Source organism: Limulus polyphemus, unplaced genomic scaffold (assembly GCF_000517525.1).
Source record: "Limulus polyphemus unplaced genomic scaffold, Limulus_polyphemus-2.1.2 Scaffold109, whole genome shotgun sequence".
Classification (NCBI taxonomy): domain Eukaryota; kingdom Metazoa; phylum Arthropoda; class Merostomata; order Xiphosura; family Limulidae; genus Limulus; species Limulus polyphemus.
Genome location: NW_013665719.1, coordinates 753,109 through 777,462, shown reverse-complemented (window position 1 = coordinate 777,462; position 24,354 = coordinate 753,109). Strand labels below are relative to the sequence as shown.

Here is a 24,354-nt window from a genome sequence, read left to right as displayed (position 1 = left end):
CCAAATGTACAACGTTTCGACCTGATGATGGCAAAACCTTGTCGAAACGTTGTACATTTGCTGTTATGTTAAACTTATATTAAAGTTTTTCTTAATTACCCATTCAAGCCGTCTCCAGCCATTATTACACTTGAAATGTGTTACGCATAGGATACTACATACTGAACACGATATATTAAACATATATTACACATAAAATAGACAATACTGAACAATATGCACTAGAAGTTGGTTATTTATTATATATGCGATGACATCCACTCAACAGGAAATACTAAATCTCTATCAAAAATAAAAAGCCTTGACCAATAACAATATACTGGAAACCTGTATATATCAGAAAGATGTTACACATTGGACGGCCTGTATTCAACACAATATATAAGAAACATGTTACACATAGTACAGCCAATACTCGACAAAATCTGTGAGAAGTATGTTACACGTAGGATATATAACCTACACGATATGCAATAACATAGAAATATGTTACACATACAAAGACATACACTCAACGCAATATATCAAAGTACTGTTACACATAGGATAACCTGCACTGTGCACGGTATACTTGAAATCTATTAAACACAGGATAGCTTGTACTAGAAATATATTTCACGTAGGGTAGCCAGGACTGAAAACATTTACAAGTAATCTGTTACACATTTGATAACATGCACTGTATACAATATAATAAATATCGGTTACACGTTGGATAGCCTGTATTGAACAAAATATTCCAGGAATATGTTACACATACGATGATCTGCACTCAACACAATATACTAAAACCATTTAAACAAAACAGCCTAGATGTACATAAAATACTAATAATCTGTAGCATATGATATACCCTGTACTCAACAAATTATAACAGAGATCTACTTAGGATAGCCTGTACTCAACACAGTATATTATATATCTATTTTTCCTGAGTTTTATTCCAGGTCATGGTGTTTAACTTCAGGCCTAATCAAATGATAGATTTATAACTGTGTTATCCGAACCTTGTAGCCAGCAATTTGGAAAATATTCTACCAAGACAAATGAAAGGAACTTAATGAACGTTTTATGTCATCTTAAACGACTGTGAGACGTTATCGAAAACATTCGTTGAAAACTACGTTCCAACTAGACTTGAAACATTACCAAATCTCTATAAACCGAATGTACTAATCTGACGAATTATGAGTTACAAGGACAGTCTAACATATAACAATGAAAGGAACTTAATGAACGTTTTATATCATCTTAAACGACTGTGAGATGTTATCGAAAACATTCGTTGAAAACTACGTTCCAACTAGACTTCAAACATTACCAAATCTCTACAAACCGAATGTACTAATCTGACGAATTATGAGTTACAAGGACAGTCTAACATATAACACAACTTGACAAATTGCCAGCTTAGTCGATCTACTAGCTTCACACACTAATTCTTTCTCCCTGGTGGTTGGCAGTAAGTTAACGGATTTACAACGTTAAAATCCGTTGTACTATTCCCTTCGGTGGACAGAGCGTAGACAGTCGACTGTGTAGCGTTGAGGTAAAACAAAAACCGCTATTCTGATGTCTTACTAAACCTACATAGTGTGGAGATTGCTAATTACGATGTTTCAGCCCGTTTTGATGTTCAGTCTCTGTTTACTACAGTTGCAAAAAGTTGTTTGTTCTAGAGTTATAACTGAATGGACTTTAACGTTGCGAACAACTCTGTCTTATATCATAAGACCTATTGATAGATGCCTTTCTACTCCCTACTTTCCTTGAAAAATTTATCTTTCCAAGTGATATAAGGATGTACACTCTTTACCAAAACGAGCTATTGCTACATCTGTTCTGAAACCTTCCTTGTGGTTAGAATATTTTGACAAAATCTTTGAGATTTGGAAACATGGTTTAGATTCTATAAAAAAAATCGATGACAACCTTAATAACCAGGATTCGTCCACCTAGTTCACAACTGAAGTGGAAAATGATAATCAACTTCATTTAGTTCAAACTTTGTTAATAATAAGATAATCAAAATTAGTTGGACAAGTATAAAAAACCAACACACACAAATCACTATCAGAGTTCAATTTTAGCTATCTTATTCATGTTAAGAAAAATGTTATTCTGTCTCATTTCTCACGATCCATACGTCTTCGTGGTGCTGAATTCTCAGATAAACTGCGTTATATTTCTTTTTTCTTTTTCGTTAAATCGGTTTCCGAACTTAAGGGCATACAATACCAAAGACATAAATTAAAACAAGAAAGAAAGAAATGAGCAAACTGCCATATTATCCTTTCTTTAACCCAAAGTTCAGGAATTGTGGAATACAATTTTAATATCTTAGCATTGTGTCTCAGTCACTTATTATTTAGGCATTGTGTCTTGAATTGATTATATTTATATTCCTTTCATTAGTTTTACACTGATGTTCTTAATTGATTTAATGTTCGGTATCTTTGTTTGCAAGTGTAAATAATGTACAATTTTATATGTAATCTGAGCTATAATTATGTTTATAGATATAATTATTTAATTGGTTTAACGCGCCACCTGTTGTACGTTTTCGGCTTATGATGCGGTTTATCTTTGCACGTTATGTGATGTTCTACACTGATGTGTTTAATGTCACTTTCATATTCGAATTTTCTCGCCCGACGAAGAGATCATAAATGAGTTTGAAAGCTTGCGTTCAATAAATACCTTGTGGAGTCAGCCTAGAGTTTATTTTAAGTTTTTCCCCACAATTACAAATTTACCCCTTAAACTTACATGCTAAGAAAGCTATCACACGTAAGATATCCTTTACTAAATACAATATCCCAGAATATCTTATACACATAGAACATCCTTCATAAGGTATTGCTGTGATATACAAATTGCATACAGCTAACGAAAACAGCTCCACTGTCAATTCTATATCACAAAAACGGTATATTTTTATTGTTTGTTAGTTCAAAGTCAGACAAAGCTCTTGTAGCGGTTTGTTTTCGTTTTGGTTAATAGTTAAAAATTAAGGACGGTTACACCTAAACTGTAAGAGTCGCTGACCTGGCTTACTTATGTGCACATAAGATGCTGTTCTGGTTGAAAATATTGACACTTTATTGGTTGGTTGGCAACCATTACAAATAGGATCGTAAAACGATTTAAACCCAGAGGGTATAGACTTTTTTTTAGTTATACTGATTGAATATATTGAATATTACTAGGAAATTTTCATATACGTACTGTTGTGGCCGAAATAATTTTGGGACTGTTTATGTCGGCCAGGCGGCTCTTCGTATAAACTGGACTACTATAGACAACTTCCACATGGTCTCTTTTCGGAGAATGTATGCTGTGATCTTCCACGGTGTTGCTTAGTTGCAAGCATCTTTGATCCTTTTCATCCATGCAATCTGTAATAAAAAATCCTTTGATATTGATGGATATTCAACAAGCATTTTTACCAAAGTTAGCAAAACATTTTCTCGTCTCTAATTATTCAGAATTTTATATCAATACACAAGTAAAAGCCAGGTTAAAAATTTTAAGTTAATTGCTGCCAACTTTAATTAATATCTTCTTGGCATGTGGAATTAACACGATTAATAGATAATACGGCATGGAATCCTTGACATTTCATTCGCTGGAAATGACTTCTGAGTGAGAAATATAAAGCTTTAAGTTGGACTTTAGAACGATAAATATCAAGAAAGGACAGTTTCATATGTTTTTAATATGTTCTATAGCTTTAAAGTAGACCAAATCGATTTTAAAAATTAAAATATGACGTTTACAACGGTTCATAAGTCAGCGGTAACATACGTTTTTTTTCATATTTTGTTTAAAATGTTTTCAATCATTTAATGTCTGTTAACTACAGACTGAACTAACTTTTACTTCTATCCTTGTCTGTATGTTGACGATATTATATTATAGATTGACATTATTAATCCATGCCGTCTCTGTAAATGTATAATTTTAAATATCGATCCCAACTAACTGAAGACGTATTTTAGAAAGCGTATAATATGATACCAAATACCAATATTAAAAATCACCATTATTTACGGAACTCTTTCTGAACATATTGAAAACCCAGTTAATATTTCAAAATTACAATGTTTCGTTGCTACTTGAAATCTTTGTATATGCTACCCCTCATTACTAGGTTATAAATGATCGTATTATGTCGTTTCTTTGATCAGTCACAACCGGTACTAATATATATTGTAGATACCTTACTACTCGATAATGTCCCCCAGTGGCACACCGGTATGTCTACGGATTTACAATGCTAGAAACCTTGTTTCGATACCCGTGGCGGGCAGAGCACAAATAGCCCACTATGTGGCTGTGTGCTTAACTGCCAACAACAAACTATTCAGTACATGTATTTCCAGTATTAAAATACGTTCGTCAGACGTAAAAAGTTATTGAAAATTTTTAGGGCTTTTCTTATTTTCAACACTGTTTACATTTATTATTTCAGGGAATGAATTTTTTTAAAGGTTAGAATTGCATACTTTCAACTGATAAAGAGTAGGAGGTAATTGAAATGCTTCCAGGTTATAAATAAGGCTTTGAACCACTTCCAAGTCATACCTGCAAAAGGTGATCGGGTAATACCTTTATCAGGAATAATGTCTGGCCCCGTATTCTCAATCTCACCAAGATCTTCTACATCCTTCTTCAGGGGCATCTCTGACCTATAAAACCGAAACATAATTGTGTATTTTCTAACATTATTTTGTTTGTTTTATATATATATATGTATTATCAAACAAAGGATGCGGATTTAAGTTTCTAATCTAACGCTAAGATGACTGAATGTGCATGATTGAGACTTATGATGTGGAAATCTTTGAAATTATCTCTTATTTTAATCTGGACAAGCCATTCCAAAAATAATGGAACCTATCATTTTCTATAGTTGGATAAAACATGGCGCCACTAAGCGTAGCTTTAATTTTCAGTGATTAAACTGACAATGGAACTCAATGAATATGTTCTAACGCGTAAATACATGATGATAATAAAATAGAACATTTCTAGTAGCTTTGCTTTGTTACTTGAATGAGAGAGAGTGAGGTAATTTGCTCAAATTACCCGGAAATTTCTTAATGCATGTGATATTTCCTGTCGTTACAAACAAAGACAATATACTGCTTAGCGCACTATTCAGGATATAAAAGTCGTTGTTTGTCTTTCGTTACATATACCCTAAACAATGGCAATATATTGTTTATGGTATCATCCAAGATGTTAAAGTCGTTGTTGGATCGGAATCTATAGAAGAGAAACAATTTCACATCAGAGGAAGTTAAATCACGTTGGTAACTCATCCTGCAGCTATTCCCGCCATGACGGATGCAGGAAATAACCACAGATTAAAAGTTTTCACATCCATCTTCAGAGATAGTGTAGTTAGTAGTGTGAAGAAACATTCGGGTGTTCATGACCTAAAATATTTACTCAAAACTCGTGTTTGATGTAATCCAAATACTCATCATTAGTGAACACCATAAAATATATGTAAATGGAAGTTATAGCATTCGAAAATGATAGTAAATAATTCGGTATTTAAATACTTTATCCAAAATCGATAAGTTTATTGCTCTTATAAACAGAGTACTACCCATCAATATTAACACCAGGTGGTCGCAGGTAATCAGTGATTTTAATTAGGAATATTTGCGACGAAAGAAGTGAAGTACCACTCTCTATCAGCCGCATACGAAAACAGGGCGTGTAAAAAGTCAGTTAAATCTTTGTACAGGGAGTGTAAAAAGGTAGTTAAATCTTTATAGAGGGCGTGTCAAAAGTTAGTTAAGTCTTTGTACAGGAGTGCTCGTTACTTAAATCTTTGTACAGGGCGTGTCAAAAGCTAGTTAACTCTTTGTTCAGGGCGTGTTAAAAGTTAGTTAAGTCTTTTGTACAGGACGCGTCAGTTGGTTAAATCTTTGTACAGGACGCGTCAGTTGGTTAAATCTTTGTACAGGGTGTGTCAAAGTTAGTTGCCTATGAACATTAAACTACTTCCATTTTTTTTTTCTTTTTAGTATATCTTAAAAGTAAGTAAGCAGGGCACATAGACCGAGAAATTTCCTCAGAGTGTTTGTCATGCTTGTTTACTGTTACCATATACTCATACACTAAACTGAACCAAAGTAGCCTTAACACTAGTTGAGCCTTTCTCAGCCTGTGTACCATGCTTATTTATCATTAACATATAATCGTATACTAACCCGAAACACAGTAGCCTTCACACTACTAGTTGGTCGGACCAACTAGTGTTAAGGCTACTTTGGTTCAGTTTAGTGTATGAGTATATGGTAACAGTAAACAAGCATGACAAACACTCTGAGAAAGGCTCAACTAGTGTTAAGGCTACTTTGGTTCAGTTTAGTGTATGAGTATATGGTAACAGTAAACAAGCATGACAAACACTCTGAGGAAGGACCAACTAGTGTTAGTGCTGATTAACGTACGAGTATATGTTAACAATTTAAAGCATGACACATACACAAACACACTGGAAAAGGACCAGTGCTGTTGTTGTAATCCATACATAAGTCAACTAGCTTTGGAACTGTCTATCGTCAAAAAGAAAAATGATTAGAACAATTTTAAACTGCATCAGAAACAAAGCCCAACGTGCGTTCACCTAACTTGGGGAAATTGGTGAATTACATCGAACAACGTTAATCAACTTTGTAGTTGTTATAACAAGATTCTACCAACAACACTGTTGCATTGTATGTTTTCCTAAACCCAAAACATAATAGTTGGATTTAGATACTTTTAAAAAAATTGTCTTAATCAGTGCTATTTATTTTTTATCACTGTTTAATTCGTTTTAATTACGAATCCGATTTCTCTCTCATATATACCATCGGTATTTCACTCTGAAACTGCAACAAGGCGAGATGAAAAAAAAACGTTTTTGCTTTGAAGCTGGAATTAATTAATTAATGGAATTATATAATTGAAAGTAAAGCAATAAGAGAAGTTACTTCACTTAATTATGCAAAATGAAAAGTCCAAAAGTTTGGGCATATAACATCAAATATAATCAGTTTCTACAAAAACATGTTACATTTAATTAAAATTGGTTTTAAACATGTTTACGATAATAAAATAAGTTAATGTTGTTACGCAAGATCAAATAAAACATTGCTTTTACACTATTTTCATAAACACGATTGCGTTAAAATGAAGTTTAACAAATTTTAGACCCTGGTAAAAAGTCCTTCGGTTTTGAAAAAACCCGGCTTGTCTCTTTCTATTACTCACTTTTCTGATTCTGGAATGTTTCTTCTTAATTGTCCTGTTAAAAAAAAGACAGAAATTTTGTCAAATTTAAAAATAAATTAATGCATTTGATTTTGAAATATAAACAAACATAATGTTTTCACAAAAAACAAAACAAAAACTATCATTAATGAACGTTATAAGATTAGTATGTCTGGCTTATCATCAACAGAATATCATTCTTAATATTCTAATAGAAAAAGTGTATCAGTAATGAACTTCACAGAATTAAGCATATTTGGCTTATCATCGGCTGTGTATTTACTGGTTTTTTATTTAAATCTTCTTCTCTATTTCCATGAAATTACACTGTACTAAAGTTATCCTGATATCACCACAGAATACATAAAGTTTGATGAACAGAGGGAAAGTAAAAAGTAAGCACTGAATACTTATTCTTATAATCAAATCTGATTTCCAGGGTTTCAGCAATTAGAAAAATAATTCATAAGAGGCATTGATAAAATATTTTTAGACTTCCATCATCTTAGGAGTTAAGTCAGTTATTCAGTGCTAAGCAGTCTTATGTAAGACACAGCAAACTATGGAAGTAAAATATTCATGATAAATAGTAATGTTTTTGTTTTATGTGTCTTGTTTTTGTGTTTTCGTTTCATTTCAGCTTAATGAAATTATACGAGGACCAACTAGTGTTAGCGCTGCTATTTTCCAGATTAGCGTACAAATAACGTTGCAATGAACTTGGTCAGCTTAAAGAAAAATATTATATTTAAATAGTGACAAATTAAAAAAAAACATATGTAAGTAAAATTCAGCAAATTACAAAAATTTTCCTCATAGTATTGCTGACGTAATAATAATTCCAAGTGGTAAACTCCTCAATAACATTAGCCAACACGTTCCTGCTATGAACTAAATCAGGATGGTTGTTAATTAATGAAGAAAATACCCACGAGTATTTCAAGTGCTCTAAGGTCGGTGTTATCAATACCTAACAGACTAATACAACTTACCCTTCATTCGCCTCTTCCACTTTGAGCGGATGAATATGGCTAAAACTAAAGCAATAATGACTAGAACAGCAACAATGGCGATAAGAATAGCAAGAAATGGACGAATGATGAAGATTCCTTCGCCATCTCCTAGAAATAACATGAACAAATTATTCCATTATATGGTAATACTGTTTCCTATGTCATCTTTATTTCATTTACAAAAGACCTACCAATTCTATTTTAGACCACGATAAATAAAACTCTCATTATTTTTAAAACTTTTTATACTAGGATACTGAGATTTTCCATGAACTCCGTATTGTTCGTAAACCCTGGATTGAAAGAAAATCGTACACAATTAATATCAACACGACCAATAGGTTTTAAAAAAAAACAAAAAGGAGCCAATTGCTTAGACAAAAACGAGGTATAAGTAACTGTTTCAAAAGTGTGCACATCAAGGGACTCTAATCTAAAGAGTTTCCATTGTTTGCTAAACCGAACTATTTTATGTGATTCAGTGACATGTTCTAACTGCTAAATATACAATCTCCAAACCTCTTCTGGTTAATTTTTCGGCAGGTCTTAACGTAGAAGCTGGCATGACCACGGAAGAACTTCGACCCTTTGGGTTTGCAGCGTACATGACTATCCTCAGTGGAGTGCCAGATGGTAACTCATCAGCCAGAAACACTGGTGCTGGAGAGGTGATGTTCGCTTGGAGAGTATTACTGTTTATTGAATACACCTCTAAAATAAAGCGTTGTGGCATACCACCATCATATCCCTCAAGACAATGAATAGAAATTAGATCTTCTGTTTGATTGACCAAAGAACAATTATGAAGAGGATCGGGGGGACCTAAAGACAGGCATTAAAACAATGAATGAGTATCAAAGGTCCTAAACAAAGAAGAAGAAGAAATTGCATTTCACTCTTACTACTTCTTGTACAAGAATGGAACACTTATTGACAGTATTTTTATAACATTATTAAAAGGTTTCTGTGAACATTGTTATACTTATTGACAGTGGTTTTAGAACATTGGAATGATTATTGAAATTGTTTTAATGAGCCTTGAAAAATTTATTAAAGCATTTTATGAATACTGGAATGCTTATTAACAACTTTTATATGAAAAATGGAATGATTATTATGCTTTTATGAAAATTGAAAAATTTATTGGCAGTATTTCTATAAAGATTGGATGATTGTTGGCATTGTTTGTACGAACATTGAAGTGTGTATTGACAGCTTTTAATGAAAATTGGAATATTATTTACTGTTGTTTCTATGAACATTGTAAAGTTCATTAGCAATGCTTCTACGAACACTGGATAGATTATTGTCAGCGTTTTTAATAAATTGAAAATTTTATTTGCAATGATTTTATGAGCATTGGAATATTTATTGACAGTGTTTTAATGAAGAAACAATTTTGAGGATTGGAATAGTTATTGGCAGTGTATCTATGATTTTGGGAATCTTATTGAGAGTGTTTATGTGAATATGACTTGCTTCTTCTGACATTTTCCATTTATAATGTTTCGAACTCAAAGCTGAAACAAAAACAACAGTACAATGAATAGGATGAGTATATGAGCCACTGTCAAAACGATGAATTTGGTACTTATTTTCAGTTCATAACAATAATTAAAGTAGACATTTCACTGTATGTTTCGAATATCGTCTGGCCCATACTGACTTCACTTCTTTAAGTTTCATGCTTGTATTAGTTATAGTGTTAAGTGTAGATGTAAAATTTTAACTCGGAGTCTTCTGCTTTTAGTGGTTATATTATTGCGAGTAGATAAAACATACTTGTTGTAGTTGCAGTAATGACGGCAGATAAAACATTATTAATGGAGGTTTCATGCATGTAGTGGTTACAGTGTTAAAACGAGATAAACGTTTAAACTGACGGATTCAAACTTGTAGTGGCTATGGTATTTAGAGTAGCTAAAACACTTTAACTAGGGTTTCATGCTTGTAACGGTTACAGTGTTGATAGTAGGTAAAACATTTTAACTGGGGTGTCATACTTGTAATGGTAAAAACGTTGAGAATAGAAAAAAAACACTTTAACTAGGGTTTCATACTTATAACGGTTACAGTGTTGAGAGTAGATAAAATATTTCAAGTGGGTTTTTAAAGTTTGTAGTATTTGAAGTATTTGTAATAGTTAACAAATTTTAATTGAATTTTCGTGCTTGTATTGTTTCCAGTACTGTTATTAGTTATCAAACTTTAACGATGATTCTTGTCTTAACACAACCTAAACACTAGACATCTTTAGCCCTCTATTTTATTTACATTCAATACTTTAATCTACTCATCATACTGAATATGTGTCTAATTATTCCATAAATGAAAGCCACAGTGTTTGTGTAACTGGATATATCTGGATATTTTTACATTCCCTATATTTAAAACAGAACTATCTTTAACATTCCATAAGTTTAGAACACACAGCGGTGGTGGGTAGAGCACAGATAGCCCATTGTGTAGCTTTGTGCTTAACGTTAAACAAACATATTTATAACAGAGCTGTTTTTAACATTCCGTACTTTTAGAACAGAATTATCTTTAACATTCCGTATTTCTAAAACAGAACTATCTTTAACATTCCGTACTTTTAGAACAGAATTATCTTTAACATTCCGTATTTCTAAAACAGAACTATCTTTAACATTCCGTATTTATAAAACAGAACTATCTTTAACATACCACACTTTTAGAACAAAAGTATCTTTAACACTCGGTACTTTTCAAAGATATATATATATTTTTACATTCCATATTGTTTTTCTTCACTTGCCTGCAGGAACTATGGTAAAAACACAAGGTTCACTTTGAATCCCGATGTCGTTGGTTCCCCAACATAAGAGCTTCCCGTAGTCTTCATCTGACTCTGGAGTGTAGGTGGCTATACTGTGTGCGCGATCCGCAGAAAAGATTATTTTGTCTGATCGTTTGTAAGAACTGTTAAATCGCCAATGGACTTTCACATCATCAGGATCAGAATCCAGTTCACATGACACGTCAAGAGGCTCGTGTTTGGCCACACCGTAGGTGGTCTTTTGTCCAGGTTTACAGAAGGGAGCATCTATGAAAAATAAAACACGTAAACGCAGAAGATGTAATTTATTTTTGATATTTCAGCGAAATGAATTTACGGAAGAAAATAAATCTGTACACAATAAATATCTCATTAGGAGCAAAGACACTTTTATTCTGTGTATAGAAGTTACATAAATTTGTCATTTATAATTTATTCCATTCAGTAAAACATGTCAAACGATCATTTTATTACAATTTACAAGACCTCAAATTTAAATACGATTTAATATAAGAAACTGATTTGCTTCAGTTCTGCTTGAATCTATAAAAGTATTTGTTTCGTGTCGTGGTTTCGAATCCTCTCATCAAAAACCTTCGCCAATTCCACTTTTATTGATAAAAGAGTAGCTCAAGAGATGATGGTAGATAGTGTCTACTAGTTGTTTCCGTTTACTTATCTCTTCTAAATTAGGTATGGCTAGCGCAAAATAGTCTTGAGTAACTTTGAGCGAAATTCAACAAACAAACAAACATCAATAAAATAATTAGATGTGTTTTCTTATCAAAATATTCAACTTCCCATCGGTTGAAAATTGTTTCTGACCACGTGTTTTAAAATTAGATATGAAACAGAACTAATACTATTTGTTCCGAATTCGCAGTTCTTCGGGTTGTCACGAATTTATTAACCAACGTAACGATCTTTAACCACTTACACTTAACCTTCAGAAAAATTTCGTTACTGATTCCTAATCCTTGGCTGTTGGTGCCTGAGCATGTAAACCGCCCTCTAAAGCTTCTTTGCACTTTCTGTAGAACCAGAGATTGGTTACTGATGATTATGCCTGCTGACGTGTTGGTGGTGAGATCCTGTCCTTCAAACTGCCAGCTCAGCTCGTGAATCCAAGGATTTGCACGAACGTTGCACTCAAAGTAGACGTCGTTTCCTTCTTGGATATTTGATACTTTGAGATTTGTGCCGAGCTGCAAGCTTACCTGAGGTGGATCTAGAATAGCAAGTGTCATTAATAACTTACTCTTGTTACATATAAATATATATATATTGTTTTATGTAATAACTTCCAAAAATTTTTTATGTTCTTCTTCTTGTCTTTTCGCTTTTCACATTATAGTGGATATATTATTTTTTAAATTCATTTTAGCTTTCAACAAGCAAATAAAAGAAAGGTAGAAACTTTATGACATTCTGATATCAAATCAAAAGTGAATTAGAATACTCAATTAGAACTTAATAAAATATGAACTTGAAATCTTCTTTGTTTATTTAGACGAATATGGCACGTGACTTTAAAAGGCGAAACTTATATACTAAATGAAAATACTAACGTAATGTTTATCATGAAAAAGATAGTTTACACTGTACATCCAGTCTCCAACCATCTTCCACAGCGCTTCCGACAATCAGGGGATTTTCAGCACGGCACGAGAGGAAGTTTCCATTGTCGTCGATAGATGGCGTAAAAGTAAGAATGGTTGTGGTGTCACTACTATGCAGTGCACTCTCTCGGGTGTTCTGCATTTGTTGATTTCCCTTCCACCACGAGATTTTGCTGGCAGGGCGCGATCCTTTCGCAGTGCATGTTAGTTCTATTTCTTTATCCGCAACAAGAGGCTTCTGGGAAGTCGTGATGACTGCTTTTTCCGGTTTCACTGGCAATTAAAGTATTAAATCAGCAATACGTCGGGTTTCCCTACAAATCAACAGTCTGGTGGAACTCATGGCGACTTTGATATCTCGTTTTTTATAAATTATGCTACTTCTTAGGTTATAAGTCTGATTATTTTATTTTATACTGGAAATCTATCGTATCTAATTAGTTAGGATAACAACGTACATTAAATATTTAGTTTTTATATCATGGATTTGGTTCATTTTACACGCATCTGATGAACATTAAAATTACAAGTCGAACAGAGTTTTGCTTAAAAAATATATCTACATATTTGTTGAGTGCTTTGTATAATTATCAATGTGAAATACATTTCTCGAGCTACAAGCGTTCTTACGGTTTAGATCAATGGTTATGGCATTGGATGCAGGTACAGTGATGTTGTTATTAGATGCCTGACAAGTCAGCACTGCAAGCAGGTCCTGTCGGTGAAGTCTGTCAAGTTTTAACTGGTTTTGAACAATATCCCCAAGCTCAAAAGTGTAGTTGCCGTCTAACAAAGAATAATCTCGCCACCAGGTCACAGTCGGCCGTGGTTTCCCTGAAAAGAAAAGTTAAATTTTAAAATGAGTAATCTATGAAGTTATTACTGTGTATTTCAAAGTCAATTAAGTTTATTAAAAGTAATGTATTTTTTTAGGAAATATAACACATACTTCCTGGCTTAAAACACAACATATTTTATGAAACAGGGACAAAATTATAATTTCCAATAAATAAACACTTATATTCTAAGTTTATAAGCAAATTGTACATTGAATGTGTTAGCACGAGTTATAACTGTTTGCACTGGAATAAGCCCCCCCCCCCAGTGGCACAGCGATATGTCTGCGGACTTACAACGCTGGAAACCGGGTTTCGATACCCGTGGTGGGCAGAGTACAGATAGCGCTTTGTGTAGCTTTGTGCTTAAGTATAAACAAACAAATCATATTCATTGGAATAATTTGTTCGTTTCGGATATTTGTGATCAGCTTCATAAGGGTTTAGGAGTGACAGGACTAAGGGGCAATTGCTCCCAATTTTGACCAGGGAGCCCACTTGAAAGGTGAATAGAGTCTTGTGTACAACTATTATGGAATGTTACTGTTTTGGTCTTGAATTCATTGATCACTCTAAACATAGCAAATAAGGAACACGCACTCGTTGGTGTTCCATTAAATTGAAATATATTCGTCTCGCCACCTATATAAGGGTCATATGAAATAACTCTCCCTAATTTGAACTTTTAAACTAGAGGAAATGTAACCACTTAACAACTCCAATTTCCACCTATTGGCATATTATTGTCTAATCAAGTAGTAGGATTCGACCTTCAACATTATAACGTTCCCAGACTCCAAAGAGTTGAAGCGCGATTTTGTGGCATTGGATTCCAGTCAGATACATTGACCACTAAACTATTAGACAATTCTTATTCTGCTTGAGTTTAAAGGTTGGTAAGGAAATTGGACCTATTAGTAATAGTGGCAAAGAAAGAGGGTTAACGTGACCTCAAATATCTGAAGTGAAGAAGCAGCTCTTGTGAACAACACACATATATGCAGACAGATTCATAAGTTTATTAGAAAAAAAAATTCTCAATGACATCTGGTTTTATCAGGATCCTATTAATAAGTCAGATAAGTCTAAGCTAGGTAAAAATGTGATTATATTTTAAAGTTATGATATCAATTTTAGTGTGAACACATAAAGATAGATGGCGCGTCGTAAAGAAAGGTTTTGAAATTTAAATAATAACGGAAATAACACTGATACATAAAATTAAAAATCCATGCCCCTTTTAACGGAGTTCCTAAAAACATTTTTTTTATACATTGATCATGTTCTGCAGTCAAAGCATGTTCCGGATTTCTCTGTTTTACTTTGCTCACTCTTTCAATGCATTTTTTAGATTCACACACTTGTTTCAGTTGGTGTAATGTAATACTGAGGAAAAGTCATGTTGTTTTTCCATACCGTTTTGTTTAACCTCGAGAACAATAGTCAATATGATATTTTGTAATATAATATAATAGAAAAGGATATGCTATTTTAAATTTAGAAGTAACGTTTATTACTCTTGTGTACTTTAATATAAATCAGTGTAATACTGACCCCTGACCGGGCTCTTGAAATTATGTCATTCGCTAATTACCCTTAACCATAAACCTTTACATATGTGTTTTAATTATTTTTTAACTTGAATAAATAATAATCAAAGTGTGTTAGGATATATTATTTTGTTCAAACAGGACACTAGACTTGTATCAAGTCAAAATTAGAAGTACGGTATACTCGAAAAATATCTCAAAATATATAATTTTACAGATATTTATGGAACTATGAATGTTTACATGCTGAATGAAAGAAGATAGAAAGGGAAACGATGTCATGCAGCTGGTGGTAACATTGGTCATTTAAAACTTACATATTAGAATTGAAATACATTTATTTCATTCCACATTGTCATAAAAATTCAGCAGTATTAGAACTATGGTTTAATCTAGTGTGTACAAGTTGAATGAAGCAGTTTCGTAAATTAGAGGTTAGATTGGTTGGAAAATAGTTTGTTTATATAATTTGCAGTAATCTGAAGTACTAGATAGTCATGATGTATTAAAACATATAATTACATCTGAGAAACTGTCGATGAGCTCACGAGAGGTTATTTAAGAGACTGTTTGTGTGTGTGTGTTTGTACAGAGCTTTTAACAGTGTTGACTTCCATTATGGTCATATATTTTCATCAGACATTACTCACCTCCTTTTGCTTGGCACATCACTGTAAGTGAATCGCCTTCATTGTAAGGGCCTACAAGACCTTTGAGGCTTTGTCCTTGTTCATCCAAGATGACTGGTTCCCCAGGAGGAACTGTTCAAAGTTTAAAATATCACAATAATATAATTACTGGCAGTTTAACTGACTGGTTTCTACCGTGAGGGCTTTATTTTTGTTTGTTCAAAATGACTGATTTTCCAGGTAGAACTGTTCAAAGTTCAAGAAACAAAGAATACAATTATTGACCAGATTTCTCCGTAAAACTTTCTACATCTTAAAATAGGAAAGCGAATGTTGATTAAAGATATAATATTGAGGTCTAAGAAAATGTTAACTTCCAAGACATACTTACATACTTATGGTGAGGGCATTATCCATACGAAATGCGTCTACACAGAACGTGGACATGATAATAAAAGATTAGCACCCTACTGGGAGAACTGCACTAGATCCAGAACATGACTGATTTGTAGACCAACAGGATGACCGCTTCACCACGAGCACCATTTTCAAAAGTATATAATAACACGGAATATCCGGTTCTTTTAATCACTGTCATTAGATTAATACGTTGTCTTCTAAGATTTTGAAAAAAAATCTATATTTTTACTGCAGAAGGAATGTTGTCATACTTGGGTTTGAGGGTATTTCATTTAGGATATAAGAATACGACAAAAACAACATCTAATTACTCTCTCCTTGAACGAGAAAAAGTAAAACAAACAGTAAACTGAATACACGAGAAGGTGAGTTAACGCTCATTCTTATCACTTAAAAATGTCGATACTTTGTCACTTTATGATTCATTATTTATTACTTTACACAAGATAGAGAGAGAGAGTTCATTCAGGAGGTCATTTATACTTTCTTTCTATTTCAAAGCTTTCATTTAGAAATTTTAGTTATTCGGGAAAGCATAGTGAATGTATAGACTTGATTTTCCAAGTCAAAGTGCAATTTCTTGACCTCTCATTGTTTTTGAGTTCTCCAAGTTGGTCTTTAACATTAACACCTTTCCTCTATCAAAACCCCAGCAAAAAGAGTTGTTTTCCTACGAAGCTTCAGGAACTGCCGTAAAAAAAGAAGACATACAACTCCGCGGTCATTACAAAAAAACACACACTAATGACTCGAGTTCGATGTTAAGTCTACGATTAATAACGTAATAGAAAAAAAAAAACGAAACGGAGCTCGTGCCTGTTACTTGTTTGAGAACAGTTTTGATTGAAACTTAACCATTCTGAGTAGTTAATTGTTGCGTTGTGAGAATGGCATTGACACTTTGTATATATGCTTAATACTTGCAATGTGAGATTGACCTTAGCTACATTATTGTATTTCCTTTTTAACTTTGTATATTGTATGCTTGAGTTGCGAGAGTGGCCTTGACTACATTATTGTATTTGTTTGGTATGTGTACTTAATGCTTACGTTGCAAGAGTGGTCTTTGCAACATTATTGTATTCATTGACTTTTGTACGTAACACATATAAACCTCTCAGTATACTGTAAGGCAAGTAACCTTAAAATATGTACTAGATTATAACAAGAACTCAATTATGTTTAAATCTAACCTAAAAGCTCGTTTCATAATAACATTTGTTTGTACTGAAAAAGTTAAAGACCACAAATTACTCTTATCTTTCAATAATCCTGAAATATACGATAAAATTCAATTAAAGTGCAGATACTTTGTTTTCAGATTACTCTCAAATTGTATATTTCGGATTCATAATTAGATACGTGTAAAAAATAACAATTCAAATCTGTCTTTTACTTCTCACAAGTTACTGTCAAGAGGCCTTTCGTTTTGTACGAGAAGTCTTCATTTGGGCTGAATATGAAAAACGAAAGATTATCTGAAATGCTACAACTACATATACATACAGTATAATATCTTAAAAGTTACGGTTTAAATGCATTCGAAAATAATAGGCCTAAAATACTGATAAAAATTAAGAAAACCGCAGATATGTTTTTAAATTCTTTCTATTTGGTCATTTTGGATTCAGATTTATTGTTTGGCTAAACTGAAAGATTCTGGTATTAAATGAAAGACCTATTGGCCAGTGATTTGTGGGAGATAAAATATAGATTTGAAATCTAATTTTATTAATGGCCTCTGTTTTTGAATCATAACTAGACAAATTAAGATTAATATGAAAAAAGTAACATTTGCTGTTTAAGTGATTTTTATCACATGTTTTACATCTATTGGTTTTTAACCCTTCGCCAGCTATTGGTGTTTGAATCGTAAGTCTTAGCCCTGTGTGATGGATCTTCGAATGAAACTTTTCTTCCTTTAATCAGTCTCACGAATCTTCCTAGGAAAGTTGATATTCTCTAGCTAGTCCTATCTTTATGTCGTGTGAATCTTTTCTTCCTTTAATCAGTCTCACGAATCTTCCTAGGAAAGTTGACTTTCTCTAGCTAGTCCTATCTTTATGTCGTGTGAATCTTTTCTTCCTTTAATCAGTCTCACGAATCTTCCTAGGAAAGTTGACTTTCTCTAGCTAGTCCTATCTTTATGTGACTCATCTTTTTCGGAACCTTTGGTTTTTCTCTTTCACTCTTGTCTTACCATAATTTGTACGCAGATTCGGGTACAAGAAAATTTCACCATTATTAGTATCACGTAATTTTAACATAGGATTATAGCTTTAAACGTTTTATTTTTTCACATCACCTTACTTTCCTCATTAAAAAGAAATTGTAGTAATTACGTACATAAATCACAAAGTAGAAAACGTGACTAACTGACGATTTCTTATGAGAATATTGTCGTAACGGCTTCTTTTAATGAACAGATTCTTTTGGACTATTCGGTAAAACAGCATGAACAGTTCAATCTACTTAATGAAAACAAATACATTTTCTTTCTCCAACCACAAGTTCCACGTAACTAACGGTAGGCCTAAAGTCACAAATCAATAAGGTACCAATATAAATTACATTTGATGATTTTCTCGTACATAAAGTACTTCTCATTTATCTATAACTTTTTTGAAACACAAACTCAAAACGTACACCATTGAATTAACTAATAGTAACAGACAAACATACGAGCTAACGTTTTACTCAATACGACTACTGTAATAATCAATCAATCAACAACCTCTTTTGGTTTCTCCTATATCGTTCAATTCATTTCCTAAACATTCGTGAAAATTCTCGTCATTAAATCCATGTGCTCACAATGTGACGCCAAAACCCCCTCTAGACATTATGCTGGGAAAGTAGAACTTAATATATTTCTGGTAAATACGGAATGGCAATAAACTGGTAAACTAGGAGTTCATATTCTCCTAGAAAATACGGGATGGCAATAAACTGGTAAACTAGGAATTCATATTCTCCTAGAAAATACGGGATGGCAATAAACTGGTAAACTAGGAGTTCATATTCTCCTAGAAAATACGGGATGGCAATAAACTGGTTAGGAGTTCATATTCTCCTAGAAAATACGGAATGGTAATAAACTGGTAAACTAGGAGTTCATATTCTCCTAGAAAATACGGGATGGCAATAAACTGGTAAACTAGGAGTTCATATTCTCCTAGAAAATACGGGATGGCAATAAACTGGTAAACTAGGAGTTCATATTCTCCTAGAAAATACGGGATGGCAATAAACTGGTAAACTAGGAGTTCATATTATCCTAGAAAATACGGAATTGCAGTAAACTGGTAAACTAGGAGTTCATATTCTCCTAGTAAATACGGAATGGCAATAAACTGGTAAACTAGGAGTTCATATATTCGTGAATATAGAATGATTATAAGCTGACAAATATGGAGTTTATATTCTCCCGGAAAATATGGAATGACAACAAGCTGGTAAAATAGGAGTTAATATTATCCTGGGAAATATGGACTTTACATTATGCTCGGAAACACAGATTTAAAATTCTGAATAAATTACAAGTGGAATTACTTGATATGTTTTATAAAGTTGAACGATTGCATGACATTAGAATTACTTGCTTACTTCTTTAAAGTTATTATATTTGATCCTTATAAATAGAAAAAGTTGATGAACTAAAGACGTGTACTTAGGGAGAAAGTAATAACATAATAGCTGGTTTTCATTTGATAAAATTAAAATACTATTTAAAAGAAGCTGCACCAATATATAAGATGTATTGATAGACAAGTGCAATTTAACACACACAAGACCTATAATTAAATGAATAATCTGTAAATTACACTATTAGCAAGACCTATAATTAAATGAATAATCTGTCAATTACACTATTAACAAGACCTATAATTGAATACATAAATTGTTAATTACACTACTAACATAACCTGATAATTATAATACTAACAATACCTATAGTTAAACAAATAAATTGTTAAGTACACAATGTATCGTTACTAAAGACACAGAGATTAAATGTGACGGAAATGGTGTCAGCAGGTGGCAGGATATCAGTAAAGGTGAAGTATGTGAACGGTGAATAGACCTTGCCAAATAAGGTTGATGTTTCTAGTGCCATTGTCACAGTTTAGAAATTGTTTGTTTTGATCATTTCTATAGTTTCTAAACAGTCTCTTTCTTTTTTAGTTTTGTGTTGGTGTAGGAGAAGAATTTCATCCCAAAGTATTTTCTGACCTGTTTCATATTGATGAGATGTTAAGGTGAATAACAGGAAATCATCTCTAAGCATGTAACCTTGATGTTCTTTGTATCTTATTTCTTAGGAACGTGACTTTTGTTCTAAGTATATCTTTCCACATTTGCATGGTATGACCTGATTTTATTCTTTTAATAGGGATTCTTTCGGGCTAGGTAATTAGATGTAAATTGTATGTGAAGGTTTGATTACATTTCTTTACACCAATTCTCAAATTATTAAAAGGGCTAGTAATTTTGTTAGTAGTTTCTGACACAAAAGGGAATGAAATCAATTTGTTATGTTTTGTGTTGTTGATAGGTGAACGGTTAGAGTTAACATAATATATTTCACTGTTTTAAAGTTTGATACAAGCCCTATCTATGATATTGGAGTTGAAACCTTGATTCATATATTTGTTCTTTAGGTAGTTCAATTCAATAAGTAAGTCTTCTTTGTGGGTCCAAAGTTTTATAGCATGAATTACGTAGGTGAAGCAGAAAGATATTTTGTGTGATAGGTGGGGATTAGATTCTATGTTTGGCGGCATGGTGACGTAATTGGGTTTTATGTATATACTGGTGGTAACTTTGTTATTTCCTCTTTTTACATTCACATCTAAAAAGAGAAGACGACTGTTGGATTTTATTTCATGTGGGAAAATTATGGCATTGGGTCTTAACGTGTTTAAGAATTCAATAAAATTCAGAAACATTTCTTTCCCATGTCGCCATATACTGAAAATATCGTCTATGTATCTCAACCGGATTTCAGGTTTCTTGGTGTGTATGGATTTGTTTCCAAACAGTTATTCTTCTAAAACGGACATGTGGAGGGGAAATGGAAGGGGGTCCCATCGCTAATCTATTATTTAGTTTGTGAAAGTGGCTTTCGTATTTTGTGAGGTTGATAAGGTGTTCTGTTACAGGGTTGTCTTCTAGTTTTTCTTTTAGACAGTCCAAAGTTTGTTCAATAGGTATTGAGGTAAATAAAGATATTATATCAAAATATACTAATATATCTTCTTGGTTTAGTTCAAAGTTTTTATATTTTATTTACAAAATCTAGAGAGTTTTTGCGAAAATAGGGGTTGGTTTCAAGTAGAGGGTTTAATCTCTTAACTAAAAAGTCATCAATGTTTTGTAATGGTGAGCCTATGCTAGAGACTATTGGTCTGTAGGGAATGTTATCTTTGTAAATTTCTGGAAGGGCGTACAATCGGGGGGGGGGGAGGTAATAATGTATGGGATAAGGGATTTTTTTTTCTTTAGCAGTGAGGATAGGCAACAATTAACTAGTTTTTTAATGTATGAAAGAACTTTGTTGGTATGATCACCTTTGAGTATGGTGTAAGATCCATCATTTAATAAGGTGTTGACACCTGCTTTATAATGTGATTTATCTACGACTACAATGCATCCACCTTTATCAATTTTTGTTACGTATATCCTGTTGTTAGATTTTAATTCGTTTAGGGCGTTGGCTTTATTTCTGTTAAGGTTAAGTTTTAATAGTTTGTCCTTATAAGCTGTAATTCTGATTTTTTAGCTTCACTGAGATTCAAATTTAAAGAGTTGATGTTAGATACTGCGGTAGCAACAATTTGTTCGATAGATACGTTTCTAGGTTTAACAGTAAAGTATAAGCCTAAATTTAACATAGAAATCTGATGATAAGTTATTGATATAGAGGAAACCCCATTTCGTCACCATGCCGTCACATATAAGATCTAATCACCACCTATCACAGAAAATATCCTCCAACTTCACTTACGTTAATCGTACTATACAACTTTGCACCCACAAAGAAGGCTTACTTATTGGAATGAACGTAGCACTATCTAGAGGTTTCAACACCAATATTATAAATAGGGCTTGTATCAAACTTCAAAACATTAAAACTTTTATCGTAACTCTAACGTGTTGAAATCTCTAGATAATGCTACGTTCGTAACTCTAACGAACGTAGCATTATCTAGAGATTTCAACACGAATATCGTGAATAGGGCTTGTATCAAAATTCAAAACATTAAAACGTTTATGTTAACTCTGCTCTCTCACCCATCAACAACACAAATATAACAAATTTATTTCATTTTATTTTGTGCCAGATATTGCTAACGAAATTACTAGTCTTTTTGATAACTTGATAATTGATATAAAAACTGTATTCAAAACCTTTACATAAAATTCGCATCTTACTACCTAACCCGAAAGAATCCCTATTAATAGAACATAAACAGGGCATATACAGTATCCCGATGGCCGGTAAAAATGACTCACTGGCTAGTTGTGCCACACCCACACAACATAAGCCAAGAAGAAGTGAGAAGAACTCATTAGCTAATTGTGTCGCACACCATCCGTTGTAACTTAACATTGCAAAATTTGTTCTAATTCTTTACAGTGTGGCTTCACATGCAATTATATGAATTTGTGAATATGAATATGATACCACTAGGCTTTCTCCAACTTTATGGGATCAGAGTACCCCTTAATGACACATTAGTTTCTTCTGTCTATGCTCTTCTTCAAATCAAAACTTAGGATGCCTAAGAGGAACTTCTGCAGGCAGTAATGGAACGTTGTCGTCAACTGGACCAAGTTCCGTATCCAACTACTGTTTTGGTTGACTTTGAACAAGCTGTAATTCAGACCATCAACACTGTACTTGGACCAGACACACACACACACGAAGATGCTTCTGCCACCTGCCACAGAACACCTGAAGAAAAGTTCAAGAACTTGGCTTTACCAACACCTACCGAGATGCAACAATTTCCGGTAGTTCTGTGGGGAACTATATGCACTTGCCTTACTACCTGCCGGTTTATGTTACCCACAGCCAGGTAATTCAGTGATCAATCTGCACCGTGTTCCACCCTGGTTTCCTCCAGAATTATAGAATGTTCACGAGGCCACATTTAATGACTGCCCCAGGACCAACAACCAATGTGAAGATGGAATTGCAGATTATTCCATATCGTAAGACACCAGCACCCATCTATATGGAAGCGCATCAAGACTATACAACAAGAAGAGGCTACCGTTGCTGGCCTATTAGCAAGGGTTGATATTGGACTGCCTCCCAAGAAGAAGAGGAAACGGGTATACGTGGAACTTCAATAACGGCTGAAGAACCTGCGTGAAGACTACGTTGTGGGACACAAGGACATTGTCCAATTTCTTTGTGGTGGAGGACACAATATCCGCTTTTTGTTTCCTCTTGTGTCATTTTTACCTAAGATCACAGTATACCATGTGAATTTCGAAAGACATACATAGGACAAACGTCACGTTTCTTAGAAATAAGAAACAAATAACGTATCTAGAGGTGAATTCCAGATATCCGCCTTAACATATCATCAATAAGAAACAGGTCAGAAAATACTTTGGGGTGAAATTTTCCCCTACACCAAATCAAAACTAAAAAAGAAAGAGCCTGTTTAGAGACTATAGAAATCATCAAAGCAAACGATCTCTCACTAAACTGTGACAATGGCCCTAACAACATCAACCGTATTTGACAAGGTCTATTGGCCATTCATACACTTGACCAGACTTGACCTTTACCTATATCGTGTCACCTACTGACACCATTTCCGTCACATTTAATCTCTGTCTTTTGCTTTTGTATAAACGTTGTATTGCTTAGTACTTGCTGTCGAAGCATGTATTATGTTCCATCATCGATAAAACGTTTTCTTATGCTTATAAATTGTTGTTTGTGTACCTATTATTATTTTAGCGTAATGTGCTTCCCTGTTCAAGATTACATTACTAACAAGACCTATAGTTAAACACATAAACTGTTAGCTACACAACTAACTAGACCTATAGTTCAACACATAAACTGTTAGTTACACAACTAACAAGATCTATAGTTAAACACATAAACCGTTAGTTACACAACCAACAAGACCTATAGTTAAACACATAAACTGTTAGCTACACAACTAACTAGACCTATAGTTAA

General features: G+C 33.3%; 1 protein-coding gene across 4 annotated transcripts in view; it reads right to left on the bottom strand.

The window, feature by feature from the left end:
• LOC106471043 (hemicentin-1-like) overlaps positions 1–24,354 on the bottom strand; it is a 264,175-nt gene that overhangs the window by 10,236 nt on the left and 229,585 nt on the right. For 3 of the 4 annotated variants that reach the window (XM_022400513.1, XM_022400500.1, XM_022400505.1), the window contains exons 3-12: positions 15,747–15,857; positions 13,341–13,544; positions 12,690–12,983; positions 12,029–12,319; positions 11,071–11,358; positions 8,811–9,113; positions 8,271–8,399; positions 7,279–7,312; positions 4,588–4,691; positions 3,229–3,398 (exon numbers count right to left, since the gene is read on the bottom strand). In XM_022400513.1, the coding sequence (XP_022256221.1) occupies positions 3,229–3,398; positions 4,588–4,691; positions 7,279–7,312; positions 8,271–8,399; positions 8,811–9,113; positions 11,071–11,358; positions 12,029–12,319; positions 12,690–12,983; positions 13,341–13,544; positions 15,747–15,857 (1,928 nt within the window). The remainder of the gene's footprint in view (positions 1–3,228; positions 3,399–4,587; positions 4,692–7,278; positions 7,313–8,270; positions 8,400–8,810; positions 9,114–11,070; positions 11,359–12,028; positions 12,320–12,689; positions 12,984–13,340; positions 13,545–15,746; positions 15,858–24,354) is intronic. The other variant, XM_022400519.1, reaches the window with a different exon arrangement.